Source organism: Drosophila miranda, chromosome XL (assembly GCF_003369915.1).
Source record: "Drosophila miranda strain MSH22 chromosome XL, D.miranda_PacBio2.1, whole genome shotgun sequence".
In the NCBI taxonomy this organism is placed as follows: domain Eukaryota; kingdom Metazoa; phylum Arthropoda; class Insecta; order Diptera; family Drosophilidae; genus Drosophila; species Drosophila miranda.
Genome location: NC_046673.1, coordinates 16,494,520 through 16,515,047, shown reverse-complemented (window position 1 = coordinate 16,515,047; position 20,528 = coordinate 16,494,520). Strand labels below are relative to the sequence as shown.

General features: G+C 44.3%; 4 protein-coding genes across 26 annotated transcripts; 2 read left to right on the top strand and 2 right to left on the bottom strand.

Annotated features, from left to right (window-relative positions):
* Positions 1 to 890: 890 nt before the first annotated feature.
* On the bottom strand, positions 891 to 4,178 carry LOC108165073 (protein obstructor-E). The gene is made up of 4 exons (XM_017301123.2): positions 3,981 to 4,178; positions 2,779 to 2,982; positions 2,517 to 2,720; positions 891 to 2,423 (listed from the first exon to the last, which is right to left on the bottom strand). Exons 1-4 carry the CDS (start codon positions 4,030 to 4,032, stop codon positions 2,167 to 2,169), a joined length of 717 nt encoding a protein of 238 aa, XP_017156612.1. The 5' UTR covers positions 4,033 to 4,178; the 3' UTR covers positions 891 to 2,166.
* Positions 4,179 to 6,779: 2,601 nt separating this feature from the next.
* LOC108154946 (cytoplasmic dynein 1 intermediate chain) lies at positions 6,780 to 14,999 on the top strand. Of its 21 annotated transcripts, none has more exons than XM_033391570.1 (10): positions 6,780 to 6,894; positions 7,320 to 7,594; positions 7,678 to 7,824; positions 7,922 to 8,049; positions 8,571 to 8,603; positions 9,132 to 9,152; positions 10,811 to 10,858; positions 12,591 to 12,767; positions 12,831 to 13,753; positions 13,846 to 14,999. In XM_033391570.1, the coding sequence occupies exons 2-10, from the start codon at positions 7,440 to 7,442 to the stop codon at positions 14,197 to 14,199; spliced, it is 1,986 nt and encodes a 661-aa protein (XP_033247461.1). In that variant the 5' UTR covers positions 6,780 to 6,894; positions 7,320 to 7,439; the 3' UTR covers positions 14,200 to 14,999. The 21 variants fall into 21 exon arrangements, with proteins under 21 accessions (XP_033247461.1, XP_033247458.1, XP_033247454.1 ...); XM_033391567.1 differs by having other exon boundaries at positions 8,541 to 8,603; positions 12,615 to 12,767; XM_033391563.1 differs by having other exon boundaries at positions 8,541 to 8,603; positions 12,612 to 12,767.
* Positions 15,000 to 15,349: 350 nt separating this feature from the next.
* Positions 15,350 to 16,946, top strand: LOC108155028 (annexin B10). 2 transcript variants are annotated; one of them, XM_017285587.2, is made up of 5 exons: positions 15,350 to 15,527; positions 15,641 to 16,352; positions 16,419 to 16,600; positions 16,720 to 16,722; positions 16,781 to 16,946. In XM_017285587.2, exons 1-5 carry the CDS (start codon positions 15,516 to 15,518, stop codon positions 16,835 to 16,837), a joined length of 966 nt encoding a protein of 321 aa, XP_017141076.1. In that variant the 5' UTR covers positions 15,350 to 15,515; the 3' UTR covers positions 16,838 to 16,946. The 2 variants fall into 2 exon arrangements, with proteins under 2 accessions (XP_017141076.1, XP_017141086.1); XM_017285597.2 differs by lacking the exon at positions 16,720 to 16,722.
* A 437-nt stretch (positions 16,947 to 17,383) lies between these two features.
* LOC108155046 (TIP41-like protein) lies at positions 17,384 to 18,765 on the bottom strand. 2 transcript variants are annotated; one of them, XM_017285631.2, is made up of 4 exons: positions 18,483 to 18,765; positions 18,084 to 18,418; positions 17,778 to 17,997; positions 17,384 to 17,709 (listed from the first exon to the last, which is right to left on the bottom strand). In XM_017285631.2, exons 1-4 carry the CDS (start codon positions 18,492 to 18,494, stop codon positions 17,461 to 17,463), a joined length of 816 nt encoding a protein of 271 aa, XP_017141120.1. In that variant the 5' UTR covers positions 18,495 to 18,765; the 3' UTR covers positions 17,384 to 17,460. The 2 variants fall into 2 exon arrangements, with proteins under 2 accessions (XP_017141120.1, XP_017141111.1); XM_017285622.2 differs by having other exon boundaries at positions 18,084 to 18,421; positions 18,483 to 18,764.
* Between the last annotated feature and the right edge of the window lie 1,763 nt (positions 18,766 to 20,528).

Here is a 20,528-nt window from a genome sequence, read left to right as displayed (position 1 = left end):
GCGGTGCCTTGCTGTTGGTGTAACTGCAACTGTTATCGGCTGTGGTGTTGTTGAATCTGTTAGGATTTGTGTTGAATTTGTTGTTGTTGTTGTGGTAGTGGTGTTCTTGTAACTGTTAACTGTGCTGATATAAATATCATTGGTGTAGCTGTTGGTGTTGTTGTAACTTCTTTCCTCTGTACTGTTGGTGTTACTTTCGTTGCAGTTGTTGTTGTTGAACCTATTGTTGTTGAAGCTATTTTTTCTGTAGATGTTATTGCTGTGCCTGTTGTGGCTGCTAATGCTGATGGTATTCCTGTTATTTGAATGCTGCCGCTGTTGTTGGTGTTGTAATGCTGCTGTTGTTGCATGCAAAACGTGATTTGGGGTAAGCTTCCAGAAGGCATGGCATGCACGAGTATGTGATTGAAAGTAAAAGGCAAAGCTCGAGCAGAGCGCAAGCTTCATTCATGATTGGCTCTTGTCCCGTTTGTTGTTGCTGCCGATTACCGTTACATTGTTAACTATTGCAAAACTTTTGGCCGCCGTTGTGCTGCTGTTGTGGCTGCTGCGGTTATTGCATAACCCAAAAATCTGCTGCTCTGCTCTGCCTGCAGCCTTTTTCATTTACTTTTGACTTTTTTGCTCTGCTGCTCTTGTGATTTGTTTCTCTTGCGGCAATCCGCTTTGGCCACTTTGGTAATTAACGGCTCTTTTGTGTGCCCTGTCCTAACAAAGGGTTAATAGATCACCCCAGACCCCCCCGCCCCACCCCTTTCTGTTGTTGCCTGTGTTGCAGCGTGTTGCGAAGTCCCGAGTGAAAGGTTTGATTGATTATTCGAAATAGATGATCTCCGATATACATGTACATGTATTTCCAAACAAGATAAACACAAAACACACACACAAGATTTCCTGTAGTTTTGAAATCATGTTTTAATTTAAAAATGAAGTAAAAGTGTGTCTTCCATCCATACATGAGATGGAATACTAACAGTCGGGTCTTAAGCTTTAGATAAACACACATCAAAAATTTTTATAGCCAGAATAGTTTTCCAGTCAAAGAAAGAAACAGTCAGAAACCAAATAAATATTATCTAGATATTGAATAGAGAGTGCTTAAAATAGCGAAGAAGAAAGGTGATGAGTATTTAGAATGGTATTTAAAAAGGTATACCAAAAGATACGATTTTATAGCTGCACAAAAGAGTTCCAAGTCTTCGAAATGGTAAAAAAAACTCTTAAGAAGGACAAGTTTTCAGATATTGAAAGATGCCTATAGGTAAGCATAATCAAAGAAATAGTTTTTCAATAGACCAAGAAAAGGTTAAAGAAAACAGTTAAGAAGATTTCATAGATACAAAGTAGAGATCCAACTTAATTGGAGATGTTAAAAAACAGAAAATATCGTATAAAGTTGTAGATCTTAGAGTAAGGAAATCGAATAGAGAAGCTGGTTAGGATATAGAAACAGTACAGGTATTGTTACTTAATGCGAGTATATCCTTAGGAGAAGTAAAAACTTATAGAATATGGTTAGAAGAAGATACAAATAGTAGTCCATTGTCATATGATATGATCAGATAGATCGCATAGCCTAGGAGGATTTTTAAGGGAAAGAAGGCAAGAAGAGCTGAAAGATAGAATAGAGAATGGTAAAGAACAGATATAGTTAGAGGAAGTGCAAAGATACATAGAAGATAGATAGAAGAAGTTGCCGGTGTAGTTTATAAAACAAAAATCAGTTTATTTTCTTGTATAATAATTAAATGAAAGTCAGAAAGAGGGGGAAATATATACACAACAATTTGGTCAGAAGAGTCAGTTGGGCACAGCGATAGACAGGCGAGGAGGTAGATACAGAAAATGAAGAATATAGTATAGATTGATAGAACGGAAAGACCGAGACAGTCAGACAGTCAGATAGTCGGACAGTTGGTGAGTAGACAGAGGATAGATTAGAGTTTAACTGCTACACATACATATGTACGTTCTATAGGAAGTGGGCTAGAACTACTAACTTTAAGTGACTACGACGCGAATCCTTTTTTAGTGTGCATGAGTGTGACTATAGGTGTTTAGGTGTAGGGTGTAGTGTGTAGTGTGTATGTGTAGATGGAGAGGAGAGAGGAAGTGGGAGACGCGCATTGGGCTTTTATCGGCGGGCGGCGCTGGACAAGAGCCGGTTTAGTCCTTCTTGTCATCGACATCCTTGTACCAGTCCTCGCATCCGGGCACATTTTCGGGTGCGTCGCACATCTCTGTGTTATCGTTGTAGACCTCGCCCAGCTGGCAGCCCAGATCGCGCGGATCCTCGCCGTTCAGGCACACGTAGAACTTCTGGCAATCGGTGGGATGAGGATACTTGGGATGGGTCACAACCTGACCGCGATCATCGGTCTTGGGCTGATCCTTGGGGCACTCAAAGCCAGTCTCAGACATTCCTATAAGAATGGTGAAGAGAGAAGGAAAAGAAACCAAATAATGGGAACCCATCAGTCAAAAGTCCATCTCGAAAGGCAGCTGAAAGGACTTACTCTGCTCGGGATTGCAGCCCTCACGCTTGGCCGTATCGGGCCACACACAGGTGCCCGAGTATTCGTCGAAGTGCAGGCCCACGGTACACTTGGTCTCCAGGGCATCGCCCTCGATGCAGTTGTAGAAGATATTGCACACAGCCGGATCGGGATGGGCAAAGAACCCGTTCTTACGCGGACAATACTTGCTGGACTTGGGCTCCTCTATAAATGGAAATCAATTAAAACCAGTCTTTGACGTCACTCCATGTCATTAGCTTACGCAATTCTGTACGGTCCTCGCAGTCTACATTGAAGGGCTGATCGCATTTATTGAACTTGCGGTTCAGTGGATCGAAGACCAAGCCGTCTGGGCACAATCTCGCCTTGGGCACACCATCCTCGCACACATGGAACTTGTCGCACTGGATCTCATCGGCGAACTGGCCATTGGGCTTGGGGCACTCGAAGCCGGCGGCGGATACAGCTGGATGGTGGAAGAAAAATATACAGACGGGAAGAGTTCAGTCAACTTGTTTTTCACACTTTCACTTTTTCCATAGCACGGAAAAGTGTAACAACGTGACCGATGATCGAGGAGTAGATGGTTTGATGGCAATTCCGCCATTGGCATTGCGGTTTCCTGCTTGCCATAGAGATGACGTGGGGGACTTTTAACAGAGTAACGGTTGTGGCAATGTTAGCAGGGGATATGTTTTAACAGAAGGTGCTAGAAGTATGGGAAATTTTTAGCAGAACTTGAGCAAATTTAGACTCAGACTTCAGAAAAGCTCTTGCAGGAATGCCAGACCCGACAGTACGATATAAAGGCGATCTCCCAAAAGCGAATCACGATAAGAACACTTAAAGTCACAGCTTAATTTGGAGTATCTGTCACAGTCACAATCACATTCACACTCGTGAGTGCATCTCTGGCCTATGTGGTTCGCGATGGCATCGCCCCGCCATGCAATGACGAGTGCAAAGAGTTGCATAATCCACAATTTCAGCCAGACAACGACCGCTTTTTAGGCTTGGCAAGCGCGCAGCAGCCAGTTTGCCCAGACCCCCGGAGACCAGACCCAGTCCTAGCCACCAGCCGGTTTTCACTCCTCATCTCGTTATGCCCCGCCTCGAAACCGTTTATGGATCTGCGTCTGCGTCTGTATCTGGGAACTTCTCGAAAGGTTGGGTCGCCACATTTCAAGTCACTTTAAATGTCAATCGCTCGTCTGGGCAGAAATTAAAAAAAGAGCCTAAGCCTAATCTTGATTTGGTGTCAATGTCAAACTAATTAGCAACAAGTTGCGATTTCTGCGGGTGTTTTTATGCAAATAAACAGACAGATATCGGATATCTATACCACTCAAGCGACACCGACACCGAAACTTCCTTCAGTCTCCACACGATCACCGATCCAAACCGATCATTGATCATTTATCATCGATCATCTATCACCGATTAGGGATTCTGTTCAACACTCACTTGTCCCTGCCAAACAAAGCGTTACAGCAATGGCACATAAAAATAATTTCATTTTGTGAGTTTATGCAGATTCCAGGGTAGAGAAACAAAAACAGCACACGATTTTGTGACGGCGGGTCCTTCCAGGAAGAGGGGAGCAGCTGAGCAACTAAATCGCGACTCAAGCGGTGCGATGGTTAAACTTAAACTAACAACGGAACGGCAGAGAGGCGCACTTTTCAAGACTTTTTCACCGGCCCCGGAGGTGCTGCGACGACGCCGACGCCGTTGACGGCCGCGGCAGAGCAATGGCAGCGCCAGCACTGCTCTGAGGTGGAGCAGGGGCAGGTGCCGCCACTTAAACTGGCCGATGGAAACGGCTGGGGTGGGCTGGGAAGGGAAGGTGGCAAAGAAAGGCGAGACAAAGATGTAATGAAACCAAATGGTGCGAGGAGCAGGTCGAGCTTTGCATACCCTTCCCCTTCCACTGTTGAGCCAGGCCGCCGACATTTATGATCAAGGCGTCAGTACAGTGATTGGGTGGGTAGAGTATTCCACAAGGAAGTAAATCAGCTAAGAGTAGGAGAGTGGCACACTCATACGTTCCCATGACTTGCGAGTATGCACATATACACGTACATATGTACATGTGGTCAATGCTGCACTGGCTTAGGGCATATATTCAGCTGATATGTGATCATTTGCGAGAGCACAGTACATGCGGGCAACAAAGAGAGGCGAGAGCGTAAAGATGAAATAAAATAGCAACAAGACAGCGGCCATACCCTTGCCCTCTCTCCACTACGTGAGTTGAGTGCAGCTCTAGCCGTTACAGTTAGACTATTCTCTAGGAAGTCATAACGAGGGAGAGGAGAGAGAGCGAAAGAACGTAGACTGGGAGCCTGGAATTCCATTCCAATCATATGCAAGCCAAGCACAACTCTTGGTTTGGGTTAGGGTATTCCAAGCATGAACAGTTCCAGGGAGTACATGCTGTGGATGTGGCCGAAAAAAGCCACATTCATATGCGCCTACGCTCCCAGCGGGTTGATGGGCCGCATGCAAATGTCGTTTACAGCAATAAAAACCCAAATCACAAAACCACCAAAACGAATTAAGCCAAAACGAACAATCAACGCATACGATAACAACTCTCGCGTTGACCAAAAAAAAAGAAGTTGTTGAAGGTGCAGCCTTTCCATTCCCGTGCCGGCTGAGCCTGTGCCTGTGCCGGTGACGCCCTTCCATTAGTAGATGCCGGACAGAGTCACACTGCAACCTTTCCAGCAAATTCGCAGCCTTGAGGAGGACCTGCTTTTTATTATTTTTTGGGAAGGGAAGGGGGGTTCCTTGGCTGGTGGAAAAACTGTGTCACAGGGGAAATCGAAACGAAATGTCCGATAGTTCGTAATATACATAATATATACATATATATGCTAAATATACGACACGGCACGCAATGGTCCCAAAACCAGTTGTCCTTGAGAGATGCGATCCGATACGATCCAATCCGATGGCATCTGTTAATGCGGCTGCGGCAAAAACCCGATGAGATAGAAACTAGTTTAGGTTCAAACTTAATTAACCAGACACTTTTACTCTCGACCAGCAGTCCCCGATGCCGTTGGTATTCTAAGAAACCAGCAAAAATCTAAAATTCAATTGGCAAATTAATTTGTAAACTAATCACGAATAAAAATCGTATTAAACGAACCGCTTTGGTTTGCGTACGTAATTAGCGAAAACCTACAACAACAACAATTCCGCTTCTTCCATCCCGATGGAGCCACAGCCACCCGGCACATTGGTTTCCTTTCCCCTTCCCATCTCTTTCCACCCCAGAGACGCTGATTTATCAGCCTGGAGCGAAAAAAAGATTTGGTAATTCAAGGTTTTTACTGGCAACATCGGCTCGGATGGCATGGTTGGGATGGTCTTCCAGTCCGGTTTATCCAATAATATTACGAAATTAACGAAAAGACAAAACAACAGAAACCAAAGGCAAATGGATTGTAATATAGTTTATAGGTCATCAAATGTTGACATTTAAATGGAAATGCGCCAAAAATAGTCTCCCACTCTGAAGACAAGTTTCCGCTGCATTCTGTTGCATTTTGGGTTTGGTTGAGACAGGTAATTAACAGGCCATTTTGATACGCCATTTACACACGCATGCACCGACACCTACACACATACACAGCAGACTAACGGTAAACAGGTATGCAGTTTGTATGCTGCGACTTGGAGGTAGGGCCCCACCGCAGCATGGCAACAGGCGATGGGGGTGGGGCCGGCTTGGCATTGATGGCATAAATTAAAGACAATGATTCAATTGTACATTTGTGCATTCTCAGCTTTCTATTTCCAGTGGCAGGTTCTTATGATTAGTTTCACTTGCCCGCCCCCGCCACCGAAACACGCAGCGCATATATTAACTAACGGCAATCATTCATGGTAAGGCTTGGAGCTGTTCAGCGTAACATGTGCTTCAAAGTGTGCTGTTGAGCGCCAAATTGGTTGCCAGATTGAAGAATTATTTGCGCATATATGCGGAATATTTTGATAATTAAACGGTGTATTTCGGCATATTTCTGTTCATTCATGAAAGGAATAAATGGGTCGGGTGACAATGGACAACAGGAGAAAACCACCAAGGAAAATGGCAAGGCTCGTACAAACCTCACCTTGCCGTTTTTGACGAGCAATATACCTTGTCTTCAAAGTATATCAGGCAAAAGGGGTGGGTTTTACCTCTCATGCGTTGCATTTTCTGGGCTGTGTTGCCTGTAGCATGTAGTCGCCATGTAATAAATTGAGTAAAATGTAAATTTATCGATACACGCGCTGAGTCAAAACATTAACAAAAAACATGGTTGATAAATGTTAATTTAAGTACTTAAATTGCCGAATTCGAACGTTTAAACAACGTTAAGAGGTGGGTCCATGGAGATATTCACCGAATCAAATGTGATCGGAGTGAAGCAAAGTCTGTGACACCGAAAAAGAAGTGCGAAAGAAAGTGCGTCAGATACTCTCATTTTGTGGACTGCATTAGATTTATTGATTTTTTTTGCATCAAAGAAAGGGAATGTGCGCGTGTGGGTGGCAGATGTTCTGATTAGATTTCGAGTCAAAGGCCATTATGAAAGGTGTAATGGCGTACTAAATGATTATTTAAATGTGCAATCGGACACCAAAACCCACACAAAGGTAGTGGACACGCACACACATGGAAAGAGGGTTTTTCTGAGCATTTGGCCAACTGGTGACATCATCAAAGCCACCAATATTGGTTAAGGCGATGTCATAGCCATTGATTGATTGTATCGGCTCGTTAATCCTCATGTATAACCCTTGCAGAATATCCCGCTTCATAAGCTTCTAGCCGACGACATCCCTCCCTCAGGAAGCAGCACCCAATTCAAGACCAATCTACATCCAAAATCACTCAGAGAGACCTCGAGAGAAAGCACACAAAAAATGGATCGTAAGGCTGAGCTGGAACGAAAAAAGGCCAAATTGGCGGCCTTGCGCGAGGAGAAGGATCGTCGGCGGAGGGAAAAGGAGATTAAAGATATGGAAGAAGCGGCCGGACGCATTGGCGGTGGCGCTGGCATAGACAAAGATCAGCGAAAGTGAGTTTTGATTCCATAAAAAAACCCCAAACCCAAACAAAATACACATTGAATGTTTTCCCTCCCTTCCGTCGCTCTTCCAGAGATCTGGATGAAATGCTTTCGTCCCTGGGCGTGGCACCTGTCTCCGAGGTTCTGTCGTCTTTGTCATCGGTCAACTCAATGACGTCGGAAAATTCCAATACACAGACCCCCGACGCCAGCCTCCAGGCCACTGTCAATGGTCAAAAGTGAGCTCTTTGTGTGCCCCCTCCTGTGCTCGCAACACGTTTTAATTAAATATATTTTTGTTTATTGTTTTCCATGACTACCTTCTACCTGAACCAGTGGCGGCAAGAAACAGCCCTTGAATCTGAGCGTTTACAATGTGCAAGCTACGAACATTCCACCAAAGGAGACCCTGGTCTATACGAAACAAACACAAACGACCAGCTCCGGGGGACATGAGCGTGATGGTGCGTACTCTCGATAAGCAAAAGCCAAAAGGCAGAAATGGCCATAAACGAAGCTCTACTACTGTAACCACTATACTATCCATAGTTTGTTTCCATCTATCGTTATTATTAAATGTACATTGTTCTTGGTCTCTTTGTTAAATGTTGACTGTCTTTGTATATTCTCGCTCACGCTCTCTGTCTCTCTCTCTCTCTCTTTCTGTTTGCCTAACTAATGGTCTAAGTCTAAGCTCTTGTTAAATGGGATCTCTTTCGCACACACACACACACCCACACACTCACACAGTTTCTCAATCGCTTAAAGTCTGGCTGCTGCATGCTATCTTTACCCTTTACCCAGACACATACGGCTTCTGCGCTTTATCTCGTCTCCTTGCAAAGTAAAAGAGTCCCAAGAAAAACGAAGAAAAACCCCCTTCCCCGACCCGACCCTGTCCTGAAAGATAAATCATACGAGCAATTCATAGTGCAAATAAAAATAACAAATACAGTTCTTTCTTGCCACTCCTCGCCTCTGTCAGGATATATGGAGGACTGGTGGCGTCCACGTAAAGGTACTAATCTTAATTATAAGCAAATTCCACAAACAACTATATCTACATACATATATCAGATCAGCACACGATTATTTTGTAATGGTTAAATACTTAGTTATATCGCTACGAAAAGAGCCCATATGCAACGTTTATACGAAACGGAAAATCACGATTGGTTGAAGGATCATTGGAAGTGATCGTATAAACGTATATGCTATTATCATCTGACGAACGCGCTTTTGGTGGCTTGGCTTCGATTGGATCAATCATGAAGGCATTGCATTCTCTTTTGTTACCTTACCCTCACTCCACTCCACGCCACTCCACTAACATCATTATCATTATCATTTTTGGTTTCGCTCCATTCCCTCAACCGCCCCCGGGATTGGCCCTGGCCCCGGCCCCGGCCCCACACCCCCAATTGGCATCGTTAGAGCATACATTTTGTAGCGCATTTAATAAATTGTCTATTTAATTTCTATTTCTCTCTCTCTCCCTCTCTCTCTCCCCTTATCTGTTATTGGCACGCACGCAAAAAAAATGCAGCTCATGCTACGGATTATTATGGTGAGTAGCTACGTTCTATCCGTAATTTTTGTACCCTAAAAACTTTTCAGACTCTGTAGCCGTAAAGCGTAAAAGCGTAAATCCTAAACCGTAATACGTAAACTGTAAACCGTATGCCTTTATGTAGAGCTATACCTGATACCTGCTAAACCCTACTCTATACATATATGTACACCTACCACACCTATCTATATATCCCTCATGTATACGTATACGTATGTGTTTTCCGTGTAGTTTTTGCTCTCTCTATCTCTCTCTCAATCTCTTTTTCAATCCGTTCCCACTCTTACACACTTTTGTAGACAAAACCCACCCCAGCCACCCACCCGCCTTGCATTGTCCTGCCTAGAATTATGCCTGATACGTATTATCTTTCTTATAAACATATATATTTATATATATATACACATATATGTATATATGTAAATGCATATGTAGTATATGGTTTTATGTTTTAGCTTTAAAACTATCGTAGACGCTTCTTTGATCTTCGTTTCCGATTCGGTCGTTTGATTTGTTCTCCATAACCGATCTATCTGATCTATATATACATATATATATGATTTATAATTGATTTGTTTTTTAAATTAGCTCTAGAACCACATCGCAACAGATTCAGTTTGTATCAGAGCCATTATATAATCGTAATTGTTAAACGAAAAACGAAAAAAAAAGCCAACAAATTGTTAATCTCCACCCAATTTATAAGTTTTTTTGTTTTTTAAGTATATTTCGTATGAATTTTTAAGTTTTTTTTTTTTATTTTGCGTTTAGTTTATATATAAAAGTTCTACGTAGGGCTGCGCATTATGATCGTTTTTATGACAGTATACATATTTAGAGATATATATTCTGCATATAAGACCGTTTTACACATATTCTCTCCTAAGTTTTCGAAGAAGTTCTCTTTCAACTTGTATTTTGTATACCCATTTACGATCTATCATACATATACCATACATACTAGATGATTATATTATTTTCGTAGCCCCACCCTCCCCAAGTATTCTAAGTTTATGATATTTTATGTATGACAAACACCGAAAACTGCATGTGAAAGAAAGCACAGATGAAGAGACTCCAATATGCGTATGAATTATAGTAATTATAGTATCTGAACCATCAGTTGAACACTCTTATACCATAATATATATGTATGTATTACTGTATGATAAACTATGATAATCTTTCAACCGTCCCAAGCCCAGTCCTTTGCCCTGCCCTGCCTCCGCCACCCTATTTTGTGTACCCATCATAAGCCAGGCTTGTGTGCTATAAACATACATACATATATTATCGTATATACTACCTATACTATATCTTTCTATATGTGACCAACCAACCGCCCGCCCGCCCATGTGTGATCTCATTTTATCCAATCCAAAGCAAATATTAAGCAAGCACACTAAAAACATTTCCTCACTTCTTATACGTTATGCATTTAGCTTAAACATTGACTATCGATCTCTTATTAATCAATTGATGGGCGGTATGCAGAGCCAAAACTATATTTTGTTTTGTTTTTCTCTCTTTCGTTTGTTTTTGAAAAAATCACAACAACAACAAAAATCATAAGCAAAAGTAACCCAAAATCAAACAAATCAACAAACAACCAGCAATGTATGTACAATATATTTATTTCTTTATATTTCTTCAAGATGAATACAATCTTAATCCGGGTTTAGAGTGGGAGGATGAATTCACAGGTAGGTACAGGCCTCCACTGGCCCCCACCCAGGGCCGGCGGCCTCTGCCCATATTGAAACAGTGACGGAATCGACATGAAGCAAAATAGGAACGTACCAATTCTATCCAAAAACAAAAAACCAAAAAAAAAAAACAAAACAAAACAAAAGACAATCCAAAAGTAAAGTAAAGAGAGATCAAAATCGTATCGCGTTGAAAATATTCAGTACTTTGAGTTCGGGTTGTCAGTGTTGGGAGATATGTAGTGGTTTTCGTAAAGTCAGTGTTGAAAAAGAGTCGAAATGAAACATTACACAGGCACACGCACAACACACTAACGGTCAGACCCCCGCAATCGATCGAAATCATCTCTGCTTGCATGTCCTGCCCCCACTTCCTGATCCACATCCCAAATCTCTAGAATCTTCTTCGGTGTGTCTTTGTGTGTGTGTCAATCATCCTGCAAACCGCCCCGTCGTACTCCCCATAATTTTCCTAACTATGTACTAACGCCTCTCACCAATGCAACATCAAAAGGGGTATCCTTGGGATATATGTCACCAAGACAAGAAGGGGGGAAGGAAGGAAGGAAAGTTAATTATTTGAAGTACTGGCCAAACGGGGCTTCTGAATTTGCGGACGCTGACCCATTTAGCCAGTGCTTAGCCAGTTCTTCCGCTGCCAGCTGCACTCTCTATTCCCCTCCAGTGCCTGCACACACACAGACCCGCAGAAAGACACACACTCCCTCATTCGCTCATTCTCTCAGCTCTGCTCTCCTGGACGATCTGATCCCCCTCTTCAATTTACAGCACAGAAACACAGAATAATCGATCGCTTGTCGATCAATAATCGGCCGTTAAACTTAAAATGTTAAATATATGTGTATTATATATATGCTAGCATAAAACTAAATAATTTTAAGTGCAAGCAAATTATAAACTGGGTGGAGAACAAATGCAAACAATTTTGTGATATAATCGTATAACGATAACGATAACGACGGCTAACGATGTGCGATATACATAAACACATACATGTAGAGTTAATCGAAACATAAAGGCGAGAAAATTGTCATATTTTTAGTTGTATAATTGGCTTTGTATATTAATTAGGTGAACAACAAATCACATACATACATGTCCTAGCATAAATTACAATTGTAATATATATATATATATGTATATATATATATGTATGTATATATTATATCTTGTGCGTGAGTCCTTAAAAAAATGAGCGTACTATCTCACACGCATTGCTACCACCCCACACAACCCCATCACTAATCACCTCCAAGTAGAACCAAATAACCACAGCAGCTTCACGTTTGCACTCCACAGACTTCACCCATCACCATCATCCCGCTCCAGAGAAAAGCTCCAGAGACGTGCTGCGAACTAACTCCCTCTATATCTCTCTCTTTCCTGTATGTGTCGCCCATATGTCTATCTCTCTTTCTCTCTGTCTCTGTCCTAACCAAGCACCCAAGCTAACACCAAGCTATAGCCTTAACCATAACCATAACCTGATCAACCTGATCCGTATCGAATCCCAGCCAAAAACCAAAAGACAAAGCCAAAAGTCAATGAATTTATGCGGTTTCCTAGCAAAAGAAAAACGACAAATGAATGAATAAAAGAAGATAAATACGAATAAGAAGAAGAAAATGAAGCGATGAAGATGTAGAATTGTTCCTGTTCTGTCGATTGTCATATTCCTCTAGCTGTGTTAGTTTTATACCTTAAACAGTGCTTGCATTTGATGCCCAAGGAGATGACGAAGAGAGCTCCCTACCCCATTTGGATAATGGCTTCTCATCGAAGCTGCCGCCCGGTTTCCTCACCCATGGCCTGCCCACGGTGAAGGATGTGGCACCGGCCATAACACCGCTGGAGATCAAAAAGGAGCACGAGATCAAGAAGGAGGGTGAGTATAACGTGACTATAAGGTTTCAATATGACTATGGATGTGTATCCCATTATTTTCCAGTCAACGAGCTGTCTGAGGAGCAGAAACAGATGATCATTCTATCGGAGGACTTTCAGAGATTCGTGGTGCGAGCCGGACGTGTTATTGAGCGGGCCCTGTCGGAGAACGTGGACATCTACATGGACTATATCGGCGGTGGAGACAGCGAGGAGAGCAACGATGAGCGCTCACACGCCCGTCTCTCACTGAATCGGGTATTCTACGATGAGCGCTGGTCGAAGAATCGGTGCATTACCAGCATGGACTGGTCCACACACTTCCCAGAGCTGGTGGTGGCCTCGTATCACAACAACGAGGAGAGCCCCAACGAGCCGGACGGCGTGGTGATGGTGTGGAATACCAAATTCAAGAAGCGCACACCCGAGGATGTCTTCCACTGCCAGAGCGCCGTGATGTCTACCTGCTTTGCCAAGTTCAATCCCAATCTGATACTCGGCGGCACCTACTCGGGCCAAATTGTCCTCTGGGATAATCGTGTCCAGAAGCGCACCCCCATACAGCGGACGCCGCTGAGCGCGGCAGCGCACACACATCCCGTTTACTGTCTCCAGATGGTTGGCACCCAGAATGCGCACAACGTCATCTCGATATCGTCGGACGGCAAGCTATGCTCGTGGTCGCTGGACATGCTGTCGCAGCCCCAAGATACGCTAGAGCTGCAGCAGCGCCAGTCGAAGGCCATTGCCATCACATCGATGGCATTCCCGGCCAATGAGATCAACAGTCTGGTGATGGGCAGCGAGGATGGCTATGTCTATTCGGCCTCGCGGCACGGCCTGCGTTCGGGGGTAAACGAGGTGTACGAACGGCATTTGGGGCCCATCACGGGCATCTCGACGCACTACAACCAGTTGTCCCCGGACTTTGGCCACCTGTTTCTCACCTCGTCCATTGACTGGACCATCAAGCTCTGGTCCCTAAAGGTATGCAATTGATTTCTATATATACGTTGTATACCGAAAGTATTTCTCTAATTTACACCGTTCTCTCTCTCTATCTTTCTATCTGGTTGCAGGACACAAAGCCGTTGTACTCGTTCGAGGACAACTCGGATTATGTGATGGACGTCGCCTGGTCGCCCATTCATCCCGCACTTTTCGCTGCTGTCGATGGTAGCGGTCGTCTTGATTTGTGGAATCTCAATCAGGACACTGAAGTACCAACAGCATCGATTGTCGTTGGCGGTGCGCCGGCGCTCAATCGTGTCTCCTGGACCCCGTCCGGACTGCATGTCTGCATTGGTGACGAGGCCGGCAAGTTGTATGTCTACGACGTGGCTGAGCATCTGGCGCAACCTTCGCGGGATGAATGGTCACGATTCAATGCCCATCTCGGCGAGCTAACGATGAACCAGGGCGACGAGGTCTAAGGCGTTGCCGTAGTCGATGGTAGCCGATTGGCGATAGCTGATAGTCGATTGTTTATACTGGTACGATTTCTGCGATTTCTGTAACCTCCTCCTTTCGTTGGGCCCTGCGACTCGACAAACGAAAGACCCCCAAGTCCCCCAAGCCCATGCCCAAGTGGATTGTATTTTATATATTGTGTGTTTTTATCCATTATCTATTATGTGTGATCCTGCTCCATAGTTGTGTATAGCCCAGAACCAATCATCAAAAACATATGCATTATCAAGCAACCAGCAATAGAAAGGTCATTGAATGAAATTCGAAAAAGAAAACAAAAAAATTATATATATATAAAAAGATGAATTATGTAAAAGAAGAAAGAATAGTGTAGTCGAAGGTAGTCTTCAGCCCCATCCTTGATTGATAATGTAATTTATTTTTTGTATTATTAGATATTGGTTTTATTCTCCACATTTGGATTCATATACTCTTCACTTATTATTTTCGTGGAACTAATGAGAATCAAGAGTAAGCAGATCGGATCAGATCAGATCTATAATTCGATAGGATGCATTATCGGCAGCAGGCTGAGAAAAACAGCGAGAGAGAGATAGAAAGCAACATATAAATTAAATACTATTATATTATATATTCGATACAAATAATTAAGCTTAAATCCGACGGTAGAGAAATGGAGAACGAACAAGCACAGTAGCTCCTCCCAATTGAAAGACAGAGAGCGAGCGCCACAGCATGTAAATGTATTAGAGCGAAGCCTATTTAACGAGATTAAATAAAGATAATATCTATATACAACAGACCCAAGCGCAGCGCACCGCGCTGTCCCACATAATTTTATGAGTACTAGCACAGTGTCCACAGTGTGATAACAATCCGACAAAACTAACGGCTGATCTTCAGGTTGTGCTCTAGGGTCGGGTCTCCACTGTGTTGGCGATTAATTAAAAGCATTCGCTGGCAATGCCATCCAGATGATTCCACCGCCCTGGCATGCCAGAGTGCAACGGCACATTCCATTCCGAAACCGAATTGAAAGCTCGCCAAGTCGCGCTCTCAAAAGCTTTTCCCATAGCTTGCGCTCTCTGCTAGAGGCACAGCACGCAGCACCAGCACTCAGTACTTAGCTGAGAAAGTCGTCTCCTCCATAAGTAGCCAAGAGCAAACGAGAAGACAACACAACTAAATACACGAGCGGCTACATCGGAAGCAGCACCAGCAGAAGCAGAAAAACAGCGAAGCAAAAGAGAAACGTTGCGAAAGTTTGCAAATATTTTGACATATATTTCCCCATTAAACAGTATTTGCAAGAATATCAATGGATTACAAGGTAAGGGCAGTGGCAGTTGCAGTTGCAGTGGCAGTGGGTTTCCACTCCTCTGCAATCGTACATATATCGATTGGCGCTGGCATAACCAAATAACAAAACTATGCGTCATCCAGCCCGTGCCTACGGTTGTGGGAGCCACCCCCTTCGATGCGGCCGCCGATGCCCAGACCCTGAGGGCCGCCATGAAGGGATTGGGCACAGATGAGCAGGAAATCATCGATGTCCTCGCCAGCAGAAGCAACGGCCAGCGACAGTTGATTCGATCGGTCTACGACACAGAATTCGAGCGGGATCTGGTGGATGACCTGAAGAGCGAGCTGGGGGGCAAGTTCGAGGACGTGATTGTGGCAATGATGATGCCACCCGTGGAGTACCTGTGCAAGCAGCTGCACTCGGCCATGGCCGGCATGGGCACCGAGGAGTCCACACTTGTGGAGATCCTGTGCACCAAGAGCAACGAGGAAATGCACCAAATTGTGGAGGCCTACGAGGACAAGTATCAGAGGCCGCTGGCCGAGCAGATGTGCAGCGAGACATCTGGGTTCTTTCGCCGCCTGCTCACCCTGATCGTCACTGGTGTGAGGGATGGACTGAACACACCCGTGGATGCGGCCGAGGCCAAGGAGCAGGCTAGCCAGCTGTATGCCGCTGGCGAGGCCAAGCTGGGCACCGACGAGGAGGTTTTCAACCGCATCATGTCCCATGCCAGCTTCCCCCAGCTGCGGCTCGTTTTTGAGGAGTACAAGGAGCTCTCCGGTCAGACCATCGAGCAGGCCATCAAGCACGAGATGGCCGATGAGCTGCACGAAGCCATGATGGCCATAGGTATGCGCAGTCCCTGAATCCATTTCTGTTTCCTGTATAAAATGATCAAATCATCCACACCTCCAGTTGAATGCGTCCAATCGCCGGCGGCCTTCTTCGCCAATCGTTTGTACAAGGCCATGAATGGAGCTGGCACGGATGACTCCACCCTCATACGGATCATTGTTTGCCGCTCCGAGATCGATCTGGAGACGATTAAGCAGGAGTTTGAGCGCATCTACAATCGCACTCTGCTCAGTGCCGTGGTGGTAAGTCAATGATTCCGAATGGATTCCCATTCCCTCCCCGGCAAATAGTTCGTTCCATGTTAACGTCTTGCAATTTCCTTTCCATTTCCATTTCCATTACGGTGTTTGTGTTGTCCTAGGATGTAAGTATTGGTAGACCCATTGCCTTCTCTAATCTCTAATCTCGTGTCTGTCTTGCAGGCGGAGACCTCGGGCGACTACAAGCGGGCCCTGACAGCGCTGCTGGGCGGAGCCTAAGCCTGGACGGTGTCCGGTTCATATTAGAATCATAGCTCGCAAACGACGGTGAACAACTTAGAAAGACACTTTGGTCAAGCGCTCACAGCAAAAGTGTCTTTAGATGAGCAGAACCAAAAAAGTGTCTGAGTAAAGTGTTTTTAGTTTTTTTTTCGTGTATAAGTTTATTTATTCATGTTTTCCGCATCTTTTGGGCTAATGTATTGTAATATGTATATTTATTTGCAAAATTGGCAAACGAACATTTTCGTTTTGCTTTTCACGATTCATTTCAAGCTCCATTAGTCAAACCGTATAGAATTCACAAAAATTGATAGTTGCCATAAGCATCACACGTACAAGCACGCATACATACGCAAAAGACACTTTGTTCGTTCACTCGCGACAAGAAAAACAGGAACAAAAGAGAAGTGAAAAAATCGGTCTTTGCTTGAGCGAAGAGCGAGTTGAGCAAAAACAGATTTGATCGGGTCTTTTCAGTCCATTTTCTCAATGTGTCCGTCAATGAGAGGTTTTTATCAGACACGCCGAAAGTGTCAACAGTTATTTGCGAGCTATGAATGCATCAATGTTTAATAAAAATTTGACTTGAATTTGTAAGCCTGTGCGGGTGGTATGGTCTGCTAATTGAAGAACAACTTGTGCATTTGCTTGGAGAGCACGGGAAGGTAGTTTTGCATCTCATCCGGATTGGTCCAGAAGGCCATCGAGCTCTGAAGCTTCGAGCACGGAGCCTCCCGATGCACGTACTCCTTGAGGATATAATCGTTCTCTACTTCATGATGGAAGCGCGTATCGTACATGCGCATTACAACATCGTCGACGCGCAGGAAGTGACGAAGAAGTATGAAGAAACCCGAAGGCATCACACGCTGGAACAAAGGTTAAGCAACGTAATGCAAAAAATGATTAGATTAGCGCCGCCCTGGCGAATACTTACGATGCGCACACTCATCACGGAAATGCCGTGATCGTGCAGCTCATCCTCGAACAGGGTGAGATCTGTATAAAAGATGATATTCTCGCGTTGCATTAACTTGAATTTGTTGAGGGTCATATCTGAGCTCTCCGAGCGGATCTTTTCGTTCATGGTGCCCTGATAGGTGGACGTGAATGTCCAGTCGAACGGCTTGAACTTCTTCTCCATGGTCTGCTCCGGACTGGAAAGGGTATAGGGAAAAGGTATAGAAACGAGTATGGAATTCGCACTTCAACGTCAAAACTCTTCAACCGCTCAAATACCGACCGGGTATGACGCCATTCCTGGGCACAGGCCACCTCCAGAGGCTGTTTGCCATTGTCGATCAGGGCCAGGGCATCCATAGGCTTGAACTCCATAAGAGCGCCGTCCTTGTGCTGCAGCACCAGTTTGTTTTTGTGGAACACCATGTCGGGCAAGTGAGGCAGGTCCAGCGAGTGTTGATAGTGGCAGAGTTCACAGCGATTGGCATCGTCCTTGTCGCAGCACTTGGTGCTGCCCTGCTTGCAGATACTTTTTAATATGTGCGACTTTTCGTAGCTAATGTTCCAGTCATTGAACCGAATGGATTCGCCGTCTACCGGCAGCCGGGGAATTGCGCACTGCTGGAACGGTCAACATGAGATTAGGAGTAGTCTAGGCGACTATGGTCCTGCGTATAGCTACCTCGTTTTCCATTTTCGCAAGCTGTGTATGTGGAAGTAAATTTTATTTTCGCCCAAATCCGATCTGAAATGTTTTCATATCACCGAAAAACAGCGGAAAGTAAATAATCTGGGTACTCATAAGACTGATTTTGAACAGTCTCACAGCACAATGTGCTCGAATGCGCAGTGTACGATATATAATGCGTAACCAAATACAAATCGACGTCAAGGCTGATTTTCTTGTCGTTATTTTTGATTATTTTGTATGGCTTTGTTTGTTCCATTTTGAATACATATTCTCATTATAAATAGTTCAACATATATAGGATTTTTTACTTTTTGGCGTACCCCGAATGTTTTTGGGCAATCTATCGACACGCAACTGGGGTTTTGCGATAGAGTGGCAGCCCTGCTACAAGCAACAGCTTCAGCCACCGTAGTTTTAGAATTTTACGGTAGATTATACGCTTCTCTGTATATTTTGACGCCAAAATTGAGTTGAAGCAAAGACTATACAATACCAAGATGTTGCATGAGGAACAAATGCATTTTCAATTTTCGTTTGACGCTTCATGGTACGGGCGCGCGGGGCTAGTACTTCAATTCTCTTTTACGCTACCTTCGAACCTTTTTGGGCAATCTATCGACACGCAACTGGGGTTTTGCGATAGAGTGGCAGCCCTGCTACAAGCAACAGCTTCAGCCACCGTAGTTTTCGAATTTTACGGTATATTATACGCTTCTCTGTATATTTTGACGCCAAAATTGAGTTGAAGCAAAGACTATACAATACCAAGATGTTGCATGAGGAACAAATGCTTTTTCAATTTTCGTTTGACGCTTCATGGTACGGGCGCGCGGGGCTAGTACTTCAATTCTCTTTTACGCTACCTTCGTACCCTTTTGGGCAATCTATCGACACGCAACTGGGGTTTTGCGATAGAGTGGCAGCCCTGCTACAAGCAACAGTTTCAGCCACCGTAGTTTTCGAATTTAACGGTATATTATACGCTTCTCTGTATATTTTGACGCCAAAATTGAGTTGAAGCAAAGACTATACAATACCAAGATGTTGCATGAGGAACAAATGCTTTTTCAATTTTCGTTTGACGCTTCATGGTACGGGCGCGCGGGGCTAGTACTTCAATTCTCTTTTACGCTACCTTCGTACCTTTTTGGGCAATCTATCGACACGCAACTGGGGTTTTGCGATAGAGTGGCAGCCCTGCTACAAGCAACAGCTTCAGCCACCGTAGTTTTCGAATTTTACGGTATATTATACGCTTCTCTGTATATTTTGACGCCAAAATTGAGTTGAAGCAAAGACTATACAATACCAAGATGTTGCATGAGCGACCAAAAAGCTGTTCTATGGCGAGCGCGCGGGGTTTCAATTCCCTTTTCGCCTGTACTTCGTCTCTACCGCGACCCCGCTGCCCCTCGGTTTCGTCTGTTCGGAAATGCCTACACCGTCGAAGCGGTGGTCGCGGATCGCCGATGTCTTTGGAGCGGCACAGTGGGACCTTTGGCCGTCTCAGCTTGCTAAATTAGTTAGTTAGTCAATAAATATTTGCACACTGAAAAAATATTAAACTTTGAGTGCTTATATCTCCTAAACTAAAACTATCTTGAAAATTCGATTGGCAAATTCTCTATTAGATGCGTACATTAAATTTATCTAAAGCACTCATAAAATTTTTTGACTATTTCGGCTGAGTCCCCACTGTGCCGCGCCAAAGACATCAGCGACCACGCTGCCCTACGGTTTCGGCACGCAGACACTGACATGCTTTCAGTGCGCTTGTGTGTGAAGCTAAAAGCCGTATATGCTGCGGGCGAAACCGGTTTATGGCCGTGCCGACCTCGGACATACACACATATACACAACTACAAGCATATTTCTGGGTTGGCTCGAGCTCGTGCTGACCGAAGCCGAGTAGCACTTCGGAGGCGAAGGTAGCGTAAAAGAGAATTGAAGTAATAGCCCCGCGCGCCCGTACCATGAAGCGTCAAACGAAAATTGAAAAAGCATTTGTTCCTCATGCGACATCTTGGTATTGTATAG